This window comes from Ostrinia furnacalis, unplaced genomic scaffold (genome assembly GCF_004193835.3).
Source record: "Ostrinia furnacalis isolate ACB-3 unplaced genomic scaffold, ASM419383v2 OfSCF7708, whole genome shotgun sequence".
Classification (NCBI taxonomy): Eukaryota; Metazoa; Arthropoda; class Insecta; order Lepidoptera; family Crambidae; genus Ostrinia; species Ostrinia furnacalis.
In genome coordinates, this window is record NW_021137947.1 from 691,466 (window position 1) to 709,942 (window position 18,477).

The window sequence follows — 18,477 nt, forward strand, 5'->3', positions numbered from 1 at the left end:
AGGTAAATGGGTAGGTATATGAGCATTTAAAAAATTAAAATGATGATATCAAATTTCTGACTTCACCATACCATTTATATGTATATGTTATCATGGGCTAGTGTCGGCTCATATACCCATTTACCTAACACCCTGTAGATGAGAAAAACGGACTCTAGCTAGAGAGTCGAAAGCGTCAAAATTCTCCCTTGGGATGAACTTGGTTTGGAGGTCACTGTTGACATCTGTAATTTGCTTCCAGTAAGCTGCAAATCAAAGCTACAATCTCGCTACCACTTACCTAAAAATGTTAGCAGCAGCGAACAGCCCCTCAGCAATGAGCTGTGGGTCGAAAGCGTCCCAGTTTTCCCTCGGGATGAACTTGGTTTGGGGGTCCCCTGTGATCTGCAGCCAGGAGGTTGCGAACCAAAGCTACAATCTCGCTACCACTTACCTAAAAATGTTAGCAGCAGCGAACAGCCCCTCAGCAATGAGTTGGGGGTCGAAAGCGTCCCAGTTTTCCCTCGGGATGAACTTGGTTTGGGGGTCCCCTGTGATCTGCTGCCAGGAGGTTGCGAACCAAAGCTACAAACTCGCTACCACTTACCTAAAAATGTTAGCAGCAGCGAACAGCCCCTCAGCAATGAGCTGTGGGTCGAAAGCGTCCCAGTTTTCCCTCGGGATGAACTTGGTCTGGGGGTCTCTATTGATCTCTGTGATCTGCTGCCAGTAGGCTGCGAACCGAAGCAAGGCTACGGCCACGTAGAGAGAATTCCTGGTGAAGTCTATGAAGTTCCACATATTTCGGAGGTAGGAGCGGATGCCTTCAATGTAGATCTCTTGAGTTTCCTCCCAGATGAAACCTAGAAAAAAAATCAGGCTATAGAGGTAGCTATGCTTTACAAAATAGGTAATTTCATGGTGAAAAAGACTGCCTTGGGTAGAAATTAAATCCACGACCTTTTGATTGCCGAGTGATTGCTTTTAGCCATTTATTAAGCTATAGAAACATTGGTAGATTTAAAGTTTTAAATTAGTTTTTGACATGATAATTCAATACAAATGTTAAGATATTATATTTTTGTAGCCCCTTTTTCTTTTGAACTGCACCATAGATAACAGGTATCTTTATTGCAAGCCACAAACACAAACGGCAGTCTTATTACTGATTTGACCTTCCTCAAGGTGGGAACAATTGTTTATGAAAAGGATAAAGGTAAAATAATCCGAATCATATCCAAAAGGTGTTTTCTCGCAAATTTCGTAGGAATTCAAACGATTCGATTATCTAATTAAATATACGAGTGATTTCCGTATGGAAAGTCACCAAACTCTGCTTTGAGTTTGAATTGAAACTAAATTAAACCTAGTCCCATTTCCCTCAAACGCAAAATAAATCTTTACCTCATATTAGAATAAAAAAGAATCGGTAAATAATTGGTTTTACGTAAGCGAAAATGACGGCCGAAAAATTTTAATCGACTTGACAGAGTTAATATCCGGCAGTTACGAAGTTTAAATCAGGACGTTTTCTTTAAGGACAAAATTCAATCTCCATCACACTTGGCCTTAAAATAACTGAGGAGTTAATTTCGGTGTCCTTGAAACTGATACCTAGGAAAACTCTTATTTTGATGGTATTAAAGTTACCAACTACAAAATAGAGTCAATAAATATTGTGGCCCTACTTTTCAGGTAGGTACAGTCAGTTGTCTGCAACTAACTTTTTTCATTCCTTTCTTCTTTGCGTTTTTTCGTTAAAAAAGGCCCTGTGAATATGGCGGCTCTGATACGACCAGGCACGGTTCTAGGGTGGCCAGACGTGGAACCCAGCATAATAATTGTAGCATTTGTAGCGCCAAATGGGAAGAAGGGAGCGAAATATTTTTCACAAAATGAACAACACAAACAAAAATTTTTTTTCACCAATCTACTCATATTGAACAAGGCGCATGTTAATGTCGATAATTAATTTTATGAAACAGACTCCCAAATCAAAGGCATGAACGCGTCACCATTTTTTTACAAACGCTGGGACGGGGCGTCAAAATAAAGTGTTTTACCCGGTTAGGAAAAAATCGTAAAACTGTGACTGTTCCCTATTTGTCACTTACCAAGGACGTATACGACAACCACCAGCTCCAGATACGTGGGCCCATTCCCTCTTTGCTTGAGGAGTTCCTTTTCTAGCTCTTTCACCATCCACTCCGGTCCAAACAGTTGTATGGCTTGCACCTCCGCTCTTTGGGACACCAGGATCAGAATCACTGGTAAAACGGCGAACAATTAAAGAAAAAATCACATGTTATTTTAAATATGACAGGGAGTGACTTGTACACCACACAAGATACAATAACTCGTTCTTTCTATTTTTGGAGACTATTAATAAATTTTCAAAGACTCTGAAAAGTCAAGTGTTTTAGAAAAAAAATTAAATGCAAAGATAGAATCTAAATCATCAAGCTCATTGCCAATACATGAATCAACTTACCAAAAAATATAGTATGGACATCAAAGTTCATAAGCTCAAGACACAAAATTCATAACCCATTAAAGTAACTCGTCAAATTGTATCTAGAATTTTCTATAGACAACAAATACTCACATAGAAAGAACAAATAACTAGACGCGTGAATCAAGAACTTCATGAACGGTTTCCTCATCAGTTTTCCGGTAGCACAGTTGGGGGCGATCATATACAGGGTGCAGTAGAACGGGAAAAGCAGGGCGACGCGGCAGATGATCATAATCTTTTCCATGGCGGTCTTCCGACGGAACCCTGGGACGCCTTCGTACCAGATGGCGGCTAGAAGTTGCTGAATGTTGGGGTGGGCGACAAACTGTAGGCGAAATTAAGAATAAGGATACTTTATTCAGCATATTGTAAAGAATACAGTACATTTAACCAAATTTAGAAGCTATGCTGAAGAGGCATCCGCTCAGCAATATTCGCGAATGCCAAAACGCCATGGCGAGAAGCTGGTTTTCAGCGGGAATCAACAACACAGATTGCGTGCCCTCTTGACCGAGACTATATTGAGGCGATTTGATGGTGCATTGATAATTAAAATACTCTAAAGAATAAGCCGGGACTAAATTAAGTCGCTTTAGAATTTGCTGCGTTTTCCGGTACGCGGCCTCCACTCCAAAACGTGGGACGTCCTCCCACAAGGTGGACTGACGACATCATGCGCTGGACGCAGGCCGCTACCAACCGGTCAATAAAAATAGTATCATGTGGAAGCAAAGAAATAAAACATCACTACGACTACCGAAAATCGACAGATATCCAGTCAGTCCACTTATCAGGGTGATTTTTGCTTTTGCCCATCAACTCGTATTAAAACAGCATTATTTGCATAATATTACAACAAAACCTGAGCGTTAATTTATTTCAATGCTGGTATCAAGGGGTCAGGGTTATACCCGTGGTTACATGACCGTTTTAAGCGACCTTTTGGCTTGAAGGGCTATATTAATTTAAATATTTTTGGCTAGCGGGAACTCCTCGATGGCTCATAAGTTCATAACGGTAGTCTAGTCAGTTTAATTAATTTAATTCTTATAACAAAATCCTGAATATGTTATCCCGAAGTATTCGAAGGTCAGGCTTTTGTAATTGCTCTAAGTGCTTGTTCACGTTGACTCGCGGGCGCGGTGGCGAGCGCGGTGACGAAATATCAAACATATTATGTAGTGATTCCAAGTGTTCACGTACGAAACGCAGGTGCGGTCTAACTAGCGGGCAAGCTAGCGACTGGTGGTTCAACCAGTTTGAACTTGTCGCTAGAAACGATAGTATGTCACACTCGCGCGAACGCCTGGTGGTCAATGTGAACACGAGCTCGCAACGTTTCCCGCGCCCGCGCGTGCCTACGTGAACAAGCACTAAAAAGGGCTTAAAGTTATTATTTTTATTTGAAATGGATAAATTATTTTTAAATAACATAAAAACATAATAAAAATAACATTGCAAGCTCCTCACCAGTTTCGTCCTCCAAATAATGACCAACTCTTAGCTACAATCCGATCGAGCTAACTGCGCTAGCGCTAGCACCTCACTGGAATGCGACTCTCCCTCGCACTCACCCGCACACCTCCCCGCGTTCGCCCCGTCCGTACCATAGCGTCGATGTGACGTCACGGCTGCCAGGTGTGCAGTTAACTCGACCGGATTGTAAACTTGGATCTAAAGCCCGTATTCACAAACGATACTTGCTCAAGTGAATCACTTACTCACTTACAATTAACTGCCTCTGTGGTCTATTGGTAAGACCACCTGTTTCAGACGCAGAGGTCCCGGGTTCGATTCCCAGTGGGGGCAGATTTTTCTGTTCGGTTTGGTTGGTGGTAGGGCTTGTTTTAAGTCCGCCTGGCTAGCTACCACCATCTTACCTAAGTCTGTCGCCATAACAATAATGTTAACAGCATTATTGTGTTCCGGCAGTTAAGAGGTAAGATAGCCAGTTCCTCCGTGGTTGAGGATTCCGGGTGAAGCTCGCTTCCACCTTCGGCCTGATCGTCACTTACCATATACAGGTCAAGAGCTTCCTCGTTGTGGATAAAAAAAAAAAAATCAGAAAATCGAACGCACAGTGTTGAATAGAGCTCTGGTTCGTGTGTCACCCTATGCGTCCACGCGCACTGTGAGACCTCATAGTAATGTTTGTGAATACGGTCGTGAATCTTCTTTTAGGAAAGTGATCTTACCTTCTTCTGTTTAAAATCTATTGCCAGTTCCAATCTCGCAATCTTCATGTGGTCTCCTACAACGAACTCTGGCTCGTCAGGGTCATGGTTCAGGATGATGAACAGCTGTTAGTACCTACATAAATAAGCTGATGAATTTGGATCGAAAGTAGACCAACCTTTTTCTGCTTAAAATCGATAGCCAGTTCCAGTCTTGCCAGTTTCATGTGGTCTCCTTCAACGAACGCCGGCTCGTCAGGGTCGTGGTTGAGGATGATGACTAGCTCTTAGTACTTTATGTACTATAAATAGCAGATGAATTTGGATCGATAGTAAACCAACCTTTTTCTGCTTAAAATCGATAGCCAGTTCCAGTCTTGCCAGTTTCATGTGGTCTCCTTCAACGAACGCCGGCTCGTCAGGGTCGTGGTTCAGGATGATGAACAGCTCTTAGTACCTACATAAATAAGCTGATGAATTTGGATCGAAAGTAGACCAACCTTTTTCTGTTTAAAATCGATAGCCAGTTCCAGTCTTGCCAGTTTCATGTGGTCTCCTTCAACGAACGCCGGCTCGTCAGGATCGTGGTTCAGGATGATGGCCAGCTCTTGGCTGCTGCGCGACTGGTCCAGTAAGTCCACAGCGAACTTCTGAGCTTGGCGACGAAGCTCCAGGTATTCGGCTTTGCTTTCCTAGTAAATTATTCTCAATTTTATTTCTTAAGCTTGCTAAGAGTAAGAAACTATGGATGTTTGGCACCTAAAATGTGATAAAGTTATAGCCATTTGATGAAAATGAAAATGCAAAAAATATTTTAAGAACAGCATTTTTAACCTTTAAACTTCAAATTCACATACTCTTTGAACCGTTTCTTGAGTTTCCGATACGGGAAATGATTCCGGGCTTCAGAAGGGACATTGAGGAGTTGAATCCAGTTATTAATGTCAGAATATCCACTGGAAGCTTGTATATCACACAAAACACAATAGTGTCAACGTTTGCACAGCCTCTGAGCCTGATTCCAGATGTTGAAGCACAGTTACATATTAAAGTTCAACGGAAAGAGAAGAATATACTCAAATATTCCTATTTACCTGTTCCGCAAAAGCCAAGTTCCGCAGTTCCCAAGAGAGCTGAAAGGCAGTCAGTATGGGGTCGGTGGAAGACAAGGCAATGAGCGAAGGCGATGCCAGAGCCCTGTACTCGTTCAGACGGGCTAGAGAGTGCCGGAGGGAATCTTCGGTAGACTCGCGGATACATTCTTCACAACCGCACCTGGATATTAAATAGAAACAATAAGATCGAAAGGCAGTCAGTATGGGGTCGGTGGAAGACAGGGCTATGAGCGATGGCGAAGCCAGAGCTCTGTGCTCGTTCAGTCGAGCTAGAGAGTGGCGGAGGGAATCTTCGGTAGACTCGCGGATACATTCTTCACAACCGCACCTGGATATTAAATAGAAACAATAAGATCGAAAGGCAGTCAGTATGGGGTCGGTGGAAGACAGGGCTATGAGCGATGGCGAAGCCAGAGCTCTGTGCTCGTTCAGTCGAGCTAGAGAGTGGCGGAGGGAATCTTCGGTAGACTCGCGGATACATTCTTCACAACCGCACCTGGATGTTAAATAGAATCAATAAGTTCAAAGGCAGTCAGTATGGGGTCGGTGAAGGACAGGGCTATGAGCGATGGCGAAGCCAGAGCCCTACTCGTTCAGTCGAGCTAGAGAGTGGCGGAGAGAATCTTCTGGACTTGCGGATACATTGAATGATTAAGTTTATTGTCAATGAGTTACGCATATTAACTCTCATCTTGTTTATTGTTTAGAGTTCTTAATTTAGTTCCTCGTTTTGAATGATATCTATAAATGTACCGACTTATTGATTTTTACTAGAAAATCTATTCCTTCAAATTGTTTTTCTTTTCAGCAAAAGGATAATCGTGTGTAATATCGACTTGGTACATGGTCTTTATAGTGGTCTAAAACTACTAGAAGGTGTCTAGTATCGTATCTTGTTTTCTCATCAGCATCTTTTCAATTCAGATGCCGGTAGTTTTCTCGCTGATCAGAACCACATTGTGTTCGCTAATATGACGATGGCCTTCAGTCTTCACTCTAGAACGCTTCTGCATTTGAAGCCAATTCAATTCGTTTCAGTCAAATGACGTCCACTGCTGGAAAAAGGCCTCCCCCAAGGATTTCCTTGACGACTAATCCTGCGTTGCCACTTACCTTACGTCATGAGGATTTGGCACCGTGGCTCCGCGGTCGAGCAGGATCTTGAGGATCTCGTAGTTGTTCTTGTGCGCTGCCAGCATCAGTGGCGTGATGTCTGGCGTGAACATCGCCGTGTTCGGGTCCACTTTCTGCCAGCTCTGTACAGGGAGGAAAAAATAAAATGTCATTAGCCCAGGCGAAAACGACCTACTTTTAGTTGACCGATAGTTGGGCCGGATTTAAATTTGTAAGAAGAACGGCCGATACCGAATGGGTGTAGGTAATATGCGCATTTATCATCATGTCCATCCATACTGATTAACGACCCGACGTGACTATCGGTCGACTAAAAGCTGTCGGTGATCTGCGGCTAGGCTTAGCCATTGGCATTACCTCCGGTCGCATGGTTGTTAAGAGTCAAAGAAAAAGAATTTCTCATAATAATCCTGAGTGTACCATCAGGGATTTTGATAGAAAGCATATCAATACTCTCTCTCTCTCTCTTTCTCCCTCTCTTTCTCTCTCTCTCTCTCTCTCTCTCTCTCTGTACCTACTGGTTCATATAACAGGTATAGTACTTTCTGTACGATAAATGTGGTATTAGGCCGAGTCCGCACTACGGCTAAACCGCCGCGATTTTTAACCGCGTGATTTTATAAGCAAGTAAAACTAATGCAAGCGTCCACACTGCGGCTTTTTCCCGCGAATACGTTTCGGGCGGTTTCGCGGTTTACCGCTTGTGTGAAAAAACCGTAGAGCGGACATAGCCTAATTTTATACATGAAAAATCAAGGAAAATAATGTCGTCGTAGTCAAGAGACGATTAGGCAGGCAACGTACTCGTACCAATACCACCAATACATAATTTTCTAGGACAGTTTAGTTGTGTTTGCCAAACAGTTTCGTAGTGCTTCCATCTTAGGATAAAATGTTTCAACAAAACTTATGCACTTTACAGGCTTCTCGTACCTAGTTCGTGGCTGAACATTAAGAAAGTAGGTTATGTAAGACAGACATAGCTATTGAAGTATTTCTAGAATCCAAAAAAGATTACAAAATGAGTACATTCCCGGTAGACTTTCATTTTTCTATGGAAGTTCCAAAACACTCACGTATTTCTCCCCGTCCTTGTGTATCAGCTCTTCATGCTCCAGCAGAAGTTCCACAGCCTCCACAAACTCCGCGTTGATAGACTGAAGCAATGCGTCTTTGGTCTCCACGCCCATGATGACCAGGAGTTCCACCATCTCCATGTTTTCCCCGTCGATGGCCAGGGTCAGGGCCCCTCGGCCGAGGGAGTCCACACAGTTCACGTCGATGTGCTTCTGGCGATGAGCTTTCTGGAGAATCCTGGGGACACAAGAGGTAAATACATATAGGGTTCTGATTAATTTCGTTGCGGGTCCAATGACAGTTTAACTTTCCCCCAGGACAAACTTGACCTTCACTGGTTGGGTTTTTATTGGCGGTCAAGCTGTAGGTCCTGGCTACACAGGAGTTGCATCTGTGAGATCGAGCTGGGAATAGTCCCGTTATACCTACAAGGGTTCTGTACTCAAGGGTGCCTAATGCCCCCTAATTTTCTAGTTTTGTACTAACAATTTCATAGGGAATACAATTCCGAATGCTATCTGTCAGAGAGCTGTATCACATGAAATGTAAAAATAAAGGAACATACAAGAGATGTGTTTTATTTTGAGATGTTGGACTAAATAACTAAAATAGAATAAGAAAAATCTGAAGTAACAAACCCCAATCTTAGAAGTAAGATTGATTATGAAGTCGGAAAATGTACACTGTTTATACTTTATACTTTAGGAGTACCTAAGTCGGATCAAATCGCTGCTTCTACTTGATAGAGTAAGATTCGTTAACGATATGAATTCTATAGAACCACATGTTGTAGGTACCTACAACCTACTATTTTTAACGCAAAGGGAAAGAATAAGGCGTAACGTTTATTACGTCTCAATCTAATATCTAGTCTATAAATATACAGTGCTATCAGAAACAAAAAGTCCTTGAGTAGCCTCAAAACACTTTTTAATTACAAAATTATTAAAAAACACTCGCCAAGTCTGCGGACCAATAACTTGTTTTTGTAAACATATTAAAGTGTCTTCCACAAGGCAATCCCACAAATGGAGCGGGCCATTGTCAACAGCGTCCGAGAATTGATTAATGCCAAAACAATCCAATTATACACAACAATAATTAGATTTGTCGTGCTCACGATTGGCGACGTCATTTCGCCGGCTTTATTTTAATAGTTGTTTACTCTTGGTTTGTTTCTATGTGATCGAGACATGATTTTCCATTGCCAATACTGTGCAATCAATTTTTACTTGAAACTTTTTGTTACAGTACATCCGGGTCTCCAACGCGTGTTTAGCTTTGTTAGACTCGTTTTTAAGTTGGCCACAGGTCACAACAATTTTATGTTCTTAGTGATCTAGCCATACCAGCAACTGAAAATTAGGCAAGCTCTACATTTGATATTTCATTAAAAATAGGTACCTACCTACTAAACTAAACAAAAAGTAGGTAGATACTTTTTATTTATTTTCCGAAAGACTGGCCAGAAACAGATATTTTTTCTATCTTTATTTATTTGGGGGCTTTTGCCTATTAAGATACGACAGCCCCATCTATCCTTATTATTAAAAAAATATAATTAAACACACATGCGTGAATATGATTAGAGGTATCTACTGAAATAAAATATCACAGTAAAATTATTTATCGTATCTATAGCAGATGGAAATATGAATATGAATTCTACATTATTTGTGAGCCAAAACTCTAAGTTAATTTAAAAAGTTTTAAATCGTAATACCGCGTTTTGACATCCTCAAGCCGCGACTTTTGACGCTAATTGTAATTACCAAATTAGGTTCGTCTGTCAAACTCCATGCGAAAACACCGGTTAAATTTACAGTTACAGTTAAGGTTAAGGTTAACTGAGACTTAAACTAGGCTTACCTCCTGACGTTGCCCATGTCGCCTCTCTCGACGGCGAGGAGGTATTTCTTTTCCTCTAAAGTGAGGGCTTTAGGCAGAGTAGGCAGTTCCATGGGCTTGCGGCCGCCCTCCAATGCTAGGTCGCCCTAGTAAAGAAATATAAACAAAAAATATGAATAAAGTGTTATACGACCATACTATAATATGAACCGTAAGTACTTAGATGAATGTCTAGACTTTTTGTTCACTGAAAAGAACTCAAGGGGTTAAAAAACCACTGTGGAAATTGAATAGGTAGACAATTACAAAATAATTAAAAGATTTTGGGTTACCTAGGTCCTAAAATGAGTTGATTACAGACACCTGTATCTAATTACTTAGATACCCTGTTAAGTACCGGTGCTGCCGGCATAGGTACCTACGAGTACATAATAGTATTCCTAATGAATAACTTTACATTCCTAATTCACGCACGTCTACAATTTGTAAGCACACTGGTAGATGTACTTAGGTATAGATCTGTTGTCCCCCCTGACTAGGGGAGACAACAGGCCTTCAAAATCCAGTTGGCCCCTTATGATGGCCATCCAGGGGGAACAACAGAACTGCACCCTACTTACGCATTCTAAATCCTTTTTGTCGCCCATATCTGATGCTGGAGCAGCGTCCGCCCCCACAGGCGAACTTCTTATCCTCGGCTAGTTACCTGATGGTAATAAGTCAATATATATTTATAAGTTTCTATGTAAAATACCAAAAATATTCCACACATCCATGCATAATGTCCACTCGTGCGACGCGTGGAAGCCTCCCAACGCTAATCCGCGTCCGTCACCCACTTGCATCTGACATAACCTTACGCAGTAATTCAATTGTGAGCGCATAATCGAATGTACTGACAGATTAGACGAGTAAACAATGATTAAAACTCTTTATTTTTTGCAAATAGGCTTTTAAAAAGCACTTTTACACGTCCCGGTATTAACCCTACCACTGCTTCGGGCATACTGCAATAAATGGGTCAGTGCTGAGAAGAAGCAGCGCAAGAAACTCAAAGAAAAAGCAGCGCAAGAAACTCAGAGAAGAAGCAGCGCAGGAAACTCATAGAAGAAGCAGCGCAAGAAACTCAGAGAAGAAGCAGCGCAAGAAACTCATAGAAGAAGCAGCGCAAGAAACTCAGATTAAAGTTAATTTCTCGATCCTGTTTCAGCTTCAGGTATTCTGAAATCTGACATGAGCCCTTCAGGCTTTTACGGGGCTCATGTTTTCGGGACTGTATTGTCTTATAATATGTATTTAAGACCTAATTTTATGTACCAACACAACATGATGCAATAAAACATTAAGACTATGACTATAATACGCGTCTGTCTGTTCGCGATAAACTGAAAAACTAGTGAACGGATTTTGATGCGGTTTTTTATAATGGATAGAGTATTTCTGTTACAGACCGAAATGAAAATTAATTACGTAAACACAAACGAACGAATGTTTATCCAATAATTAAGGTCAGTAGACATTATAAAACAACGCTCAAAAATTATAAATACCGACAGTAAGTATTTTAGGTCGTATGTTTAGCTTATAAGTAGGTAAATTAAAGTTCAATCAATCAAGGCATCCTTGAGATTTAATCAAGAACCATTTATTTGGCTAAAACCTAAACGAAACAATTAGTCACAAAGATTTACAGCCGTACTTGTCAAAGCAGTTCAACGAGCTTTCCGGCCCACTGCAAAATAATTAATACTTAGTTAAGTTTTAATTATCTTTTTTGATTAGGCACCGACAGGCCATTTCGTTTGAGAGTTTAGGTTTATTGCAAATTAGGTACGTAGGTCTTAGCAATAAATAATTTAGTCTTCTTTAGATCTAATTTTAATTAGTTATGACCTCTTTTCTACGTACATACCTATCTAACAAGATTCTGCGAATATTTGGTTCATCGTCTGCCTCACTTCAGTTACCGTGCTTCAGCGAAATTGTTTTCTAAACAATTGCTCAGTGAATAGACATCCAGTGGAAGATCCCAGCTTCAATTCCCAGGTGGAGCATTTAATAATTACAAAGGAATGTCACACTGATGTCCCCAGGGACTCTCAACCAAAAGTCCTAACTTCGATTCCCAGATGAGGCATTCGTAACGGATTTACGAATGTCACACTGTCTACACATGTTTCTTTTGCGTCAGTTATGATGACATTACACAACCATAATTGAATTGGCGTAAGCCCATAATCGAATGTTGTTCACGTCTACCTGCGAAGCACTTGTTGATCGGATTGGCAACGAATATGCTTACCTTTTCAAAACTCCTCGATAAGCCAGTCTGTGCCTACTGTTGTTTGAAAACTATGCCAAAGAGGATTATTGAAAACATTTATAACCATAAAAACGCATTAAATTATGCTGTATACTTAGTATGTTTGTCTGGAAGCGCTGCATGGTAAGCCCAAAAGATAAGGATAAGGGATACGTTCATAAGTGCCAAAATACTGGACATAAATTAACAAATATTTTTGATTTGATATTAGTATCTTTGACCAATATCAAGATTATTAAGTAGTTAACTACTGATCAAAAAACTATTGTTGTATTTTGCTCTCTGCTTTTTCCATAAAGTTAACTAGTTATTTATTCTGTTTGAACTTGAAATTATGAGCGATGGTTTGGAAATGGTTGAGGCTGTTTCCCAGGTATAAGATTTAAGTCGTTATAACACACATGACAGACGAATAATATTTCTCGTATTACTAGTTAGCATGAACAACATACAGACACTAATTACTACTATAGTTATTGATGATATACCCATGACATGACTAACATCATGTAAATATTATCTATTAATGCTGATTTATTATTTATTAATGCATTGCTTAAGTTCTGAGTAAACTTAAAGTCTCATCTTTACTCTCCATTTAATATTAGATAAAAAAATGCTGAGTAAATGTCTTAAATAATTTAATTAAGACTTTAATTTATTGAGAACTTGTTAAAAATGTTTAACCAACCGCTCGTACAATTTTTTAAATATTACAATTAAATCTCTTACCTTAGAAAATTTAAAAAACACGTTCACATTCTTACCTTTTTTTCAAATTTCACAAAAACACAAAAAATGTACTCACAGGCAACGCTCGCCCTGGCTGGCGTGACGCCACTCCTGCGCCTGGCCTCGCCGCCTGCCTTTTTATACCCCACCCCTTACCCCCTAGGGGTGAGACCCCTTACCCCCTAGATCCAATTAGGACCCAATGCGTGACGGCTAGGCCTGGCGGTTCGAAGCGGTTATTTCGTATAATAACCCACGTGGAGTTAGGTACCCGTGTACCTAAGTGAATGGATAGACTGGAGAATTGTAAAAATCGTGCTTTCCATCATCATCATCATCATCAACAGCCCTTTACAGTCCAATGGACTATGAGCCTCCTCCACTATAGTGGAGGGTTTTACCATAATCACCACGCTTGGCAGGCGGGTTGGAGTCGCAGTTTAAAAGTTTGATGTTTTTCAGAGAGAGCTGCTGCCCGTTCTCTGTTTAATGTGCTTCCCATACTTAAACCTAAATAAATCACAGGCAGTAATAGACTCGAGAAGCTGTAGGAACATATTGATAAAAAAAAAAACATTTTGGTCGGACGAATCGAACGGAAAATGTACCTGAGACAGGCTCATAGAGATTCACCATGATGCTGCAAGTCTTATTATGTACTAGCAGCCGCCCGCGACTTTGTACGCGTGGATCCCGTTTTACCCCCTTAGGGGTGGAGTTTCGTAAAATCCTTTCTTAGCTGATGCCCACGTCACAACAACTACCTGCATGCCAAATTTCAGCCCGATCCATCTAGTGGTTTGGGGTGTGCGTTGATAGATCACTATTCAGTCAGTCACCTTTGAGTTATATAAATTTAGTCAGATTTTGAGAAGTTCTTTTACACGTCTATTTATTAAAATAAAATATGAATACCTACTTTCTTAGCTACATTATTATCTACTTACACCATGCGTATAATAAAACAGGGATTCTATTTTCTCTATCAAAGACAATACAGATGGTAACTAGGTACTCGTAAGTAGATAAGTTAATCTAACGTTAGTCATGTAGCCATTAATCTGGTTAATAAAATTAATGCATAATTGAATCACGCAAATAAACTTTGAATCACAACAAATGTGGCTTTACTACGAAAACTCAATTCTTTTGTTTTATATTTTTTACTTTTTTTATCTGACTACAAACTTTTTGAACGTTTTCCCGCCTAAAAAATTTACTTTCTTTTCATATTTTATGGCTTCGCGCTCTACTTAAAGGCCATTATTTTTTTATTGATGACACGACCTTTTATTTTTACTTTTTCTCAAATTTTATATCGATGTTCTTTCTTATGGCTAACCATTCATAGACTAACATAATAAAACATGCGAAGTGTACGACGTGTAACTTGGTAAGGCGCAAGTCCAGCCAGTTTACCTTGACTAAAATAAATCTAATTTAATCTCCCTTTTTTTTTCGTGCCCGAGCAACTGCACGCAGGAGGATTTAATTAATGCTGCTGACTCCACTCTTGTAGCGGAATTTTGGGCTGCACTGTGTATGTTTGTTGTCGACACGATAAGAAGAAGGCTATCCGCCTTGACTATGCCTTGAATAAAAGAGCGCATAAAAATGTAAAACTTTATTACAACATGGTCTATGAAACATAATACACTGTACACACTACATGTAGATTTGACTAGCAATAGTGCCTATACAGATATGTCACATTTCTACACATCCATCTACTCTCGATTGTGATTAATTTAAAACTTAAATTGTAACTGTAGGCGATTGTTTTAGCTGATGATATTATTTTCAAAACACAGTAAAAATGACCGAACTTTAAGTTTCACCCCAATTTGTCAATAAAAACTAGGTAGTAAAAAAGGAACTAAATCTATAGGCACAGATTTTTAATAAAAATAAAGTTTGGCAGTTTTGTTAAAAAAATGGAGTGTTGAACTATTTTCAAGATCTAGAAGTAAATGCAAGACTCGGTTCTATTTTGGTCCCAAAATCATTTTAAAAGAACTACGATTTAGAAGTCAAATGTAAGCCAGGAAATAAGTACAACATTAGCACTTTTCCTGATGTTAACCCTTTGTTTGGACAGCGCCATACTTACTTAGTTTCCAGAATAAAATTATTATTGAAACTTTATCTGTTTCTAGGTTTATCTTTGTTTTAAGTCCCGAAAACAATAAAATGTTGGACTTGCTAGTTAAGTCCATTATTTGGTCAATGGAAGTCATAATACAGGAGACGTAATTTAAAAAACATAACCTTCCTTCTGGCACAGTCGGGTAAATAGGTAGGTATAATAAGTACCATTAGCTAATACAAACACCGGACAGTTGATCATTTATTATACAATATTTAAGTATAATTTTGTATGTACAATTTTTTTTATATGTAAATTTTATAATAACACACTGTAAATAGCGTTTCTTGCATAATTTTTAAAGTTTTTTTACGCGTAAGTTGTATTCCTACTTCGGTAAATTTTACTAAACATAGAACAATTTTAATAAATCTCCACAGTTTTTTTTTTTTAATATTGATAAAATTTTAACACCTTTCCGATAACTTTCACTATGGGCGTACTTAAGTACCTATTCTTGTTTATTACGCTGAGTGAAATAGCCTTAAAAATGTTTGAGATTATTAAAATTGTACCACATATTGTACATTTCCTAGACACAAATACGTATTACAGTGTAATTAATGGTATTACTGCACAAACTTACAATGATGACATGACACTGAAAAACGCTGTAATAATCTTCCAAAATGAAGCTCATACTTTGTTCGTTGTAAATAAAAGCATCTTTGTGGAATATATCCTACTAAGTTACATTCGACTTTATACGATTGTATGAGCCAAAGCACACGATGCTTTGCGGCGCCGCATCGCAATGATTTCGCTCGTGTGCCCGTCGGATTATTCCACTTTTTTCACATGGGTGAAGAAAATGGATTTCACCTAAGTAGGTGCTTAATTTTTCAGGTGAATTCCTAGATGAACAAAGGCGATTGATTTAGTCGAATCAATTCACCTGCGTGATATCACGTGGCGGCTGAAATGTTTCCGATTCGAGGTGAAATAAGGACACTAAAAATTCCACTTTCTTCACCCAGGTGAACAAAGCGGAATAATCCTGCCCGCCATAGATACTTTTATGTAAGATGACGCAGCGACACCGCTCCGGCGTCGCACTGCCGCCGCAATGCATCGTGTGCTTCGACCCTTATGACTGTCTACTCCACGAGTTTTTCTACTAATTTGAGCATCAGAAGAAAACAAGGAAAACCAATAGATTCGGTCTAAATAGATCGTAGGCATTTGAAAAGTATGTATTAAATGGAAAGACATGGAAGCTGATCTGTTAACCTATCTACATAGATTTTAGAAACGAGTCTCTACTAAATGCAAGTTAATCTGACCTCTTATATTTTGCAAATCACCCTACAATATAACGTTATTATAAACGTGCAATATAACGTTATTTAAACAATAACATAACCATCAACAATTCACAATAAACCATGAGTCAAATAATAAGTACTTATTTGGCTATCCAAATAAGTACTTAATTTACCTGACAGATAGTTCTGTTTGTCAGGTAAATTACCTACCACTTTTTGTTTCATGAAGTAACGGATAATGAACAAGTTATGTAGATATCGTTAGGGAAACTATGAAACTTTATCAAGAACTGTGAATAGCCCCGTGACGCGTATTCTCAAACGACTCAAAAATCTTGAGTCAAAACTCAAGCGTAGATTAAACGGTCATTGTTCGAATTCAGTAATTAGGTAAGTAATGGATAAAGCACTGGCTTAAAAAATCTACTCTTAAATATAGACTCAAACTCAAGTGCGTTTAATAATACGGGTCTTCCTTGAAGTTACATTTACTACAAGTTAAAAAGTCATAAGAAAAACATCTCTCTGACTAAAAACACACGTAGGTATGCATGGCTAAGTCTAAATTATAATATTAGGTAATGTCATATTAACAGAATACCTATTTCATGTTTAATAATTATTCTAATACCTATAATACCGCAATATACAAACATAAAAGCCTTTATTTAGTATCTTAATATCATTAATAATATTTTTTTTTTAATATTAACTTGTTAAAACTACAAATAAATGGACATCAGACATTATCACCAAACAATTTCAATTACATTAATAAAAATTTATTTCACGTTAAAAATAACAATAAAATTTTAACAATTCGTTGACTTAATTAATTGATTAACAAATTAATAATTGATACAAAGATTACATGCGTGTGGGTCTTTAGTAAATCACATTAGTAAAAATAAATTAAAATGACGCGTGTGCGACGTGCGTGTGTGCTATGTTGCCTAATTGCGCTCACCAGTTGGCGCCACTGTCGAGTAAGATCCTGTCACATTAAACCGCCTCTGTGGTCTAGTGGTAAGACCACCTGCTTCAGACGCAGAGGTCCCGGGTTCGATTCCCAGTGGGAGTAGCTTTTTCTGTTCGGTTTGGTTGGTGGTAGGGCTTGTTCTAAGTTCGCCTGGCTAGCTACCACCATTTTACCTAAGTCTGTCGCCATAACAACAATGTTAACAGCGTTGTTGTGTTCCGGCAGTTAGAGGTAAGATAGCCAGTTCCTCCGTGGTTGAGGATTCCGGGTGAAGCTCGCTTCCACCTTCGGCCTGATCGTCACTTACCATCAGGTGAGATACAGGCCAAGAGCTTCCTCGTTGTGGATAAAAAAAAACATGCTCGTGGCTAGGACAGTAGCGCCAACAGATGAGCGCTGAAGCGGTAAGAAGACTATCGCATTTATTTTGCCACCAGCCGGGATAGGATGCGCGCTATGATAAAATCTTATCGACGATTTTAGATTAGATTAGATTCATCTAAAGTTTATCGTGGCGCGAATCCTACAGGTTGGCGTCACTGTCCTATCACTCGCCAGTCATGCCAGTAGCGTCATCTGGTGAGCGCAGGAGGCAGACCCTCATTGCACACGCGTTTAGGAAACATGACGTCACAAGTTCTGCAAGTGTGTAAAAATAATAGGAACACTTATGTAGCACTTCGAATAAAATCTAAATTTACAAAAAAGGAATTCCTTTTACAATCTCAAATCCATGGCAATTCATATCTAAATGGTATTCCTATAAATACAAATCTGTTGTGGAAGAAAAATCTGAAAAAATACTTTTTCCGTTCGAGGCAGTGGTAATATAGTGGCCACCACGTTTTAAACCTTATCAACTCTTCATAAGGTTGAGCAACAAAAACACACTTGAAGAAATCAACGCAAACTATCAAAAGCGGTCCAGCCGAATTTACTTAATTTTATTTTTTCATTTCCTTAAATGCATTCATTTTCATACCAAAATACGGTGCAGAAAATATTTTGAATGTTTACTTACTTTAAATTTAAACAGCATGCCAACTCGTACCTAATCTTGAGGTGCAGGGCCTCATGGTGTGATTCGCATTACTATAGAAAATATACCTAGTTGTCGTCTAAAAATTAGTTCTGTGAGATCGCAAGTTCCAAAACTTTCTGAAAAATTGTGAGTTCATACAAGAATTAAT

At 39.2% G+C, this 18,477-nt stretch overlaps 1 protein-coding gene across 1 annotated transcript in view; it reads right to left on the minus strand.

The window, feature by feature from the left end:
* The window catches only part of trpl (transient receptor potential-like), a 32,790-nt gene extending 19,764 nt beyond the window's left edge, over positions 1-13,026 (minus strand). The window contains exons 1-10 of the mRNA XM_028322731.1: positions 12,974-13,026; positions 10,463-10,548; positions 9,864-9,988; positions 7,994-8,231; positions 6,897-7,039; positions 5,763-5,943; positions 5,169-5,360; positions 2,585-2,819; positions 2,094-2,246; positions 587-842 (exon numbers count right to left, since the gene is read on the minus strand). Of these exons, the coding sequence (XP_028178532.1) occupies positions 587-842; positions 2,094-2,246; positions 2,585-2,819; positions 5,169-5,360; positions 5,763-5,943; positions 6,897-7,039; positions 7,994-8,231; positions 9,864-9,988; positions 10,463-10,489 (1,550 nt within the window). The 5' untranslated portion in view covers positions 10,490-10,548; positions 12,974-13,026. The remainder of the gene's footprint in view (positions 1-586; positions 843-2,093; positions 2,247-2,584; positions 2,820-5,168; positions 5,361-5,762; positions 5,944-6,896; positions 7,040-7,993; positions 8,232-9,863; positions 9,989-10,462; positions 10,549-12,973) is intronic.
* Positions 13,027-18,477: the final 5,451 nt, after the last annotated feature.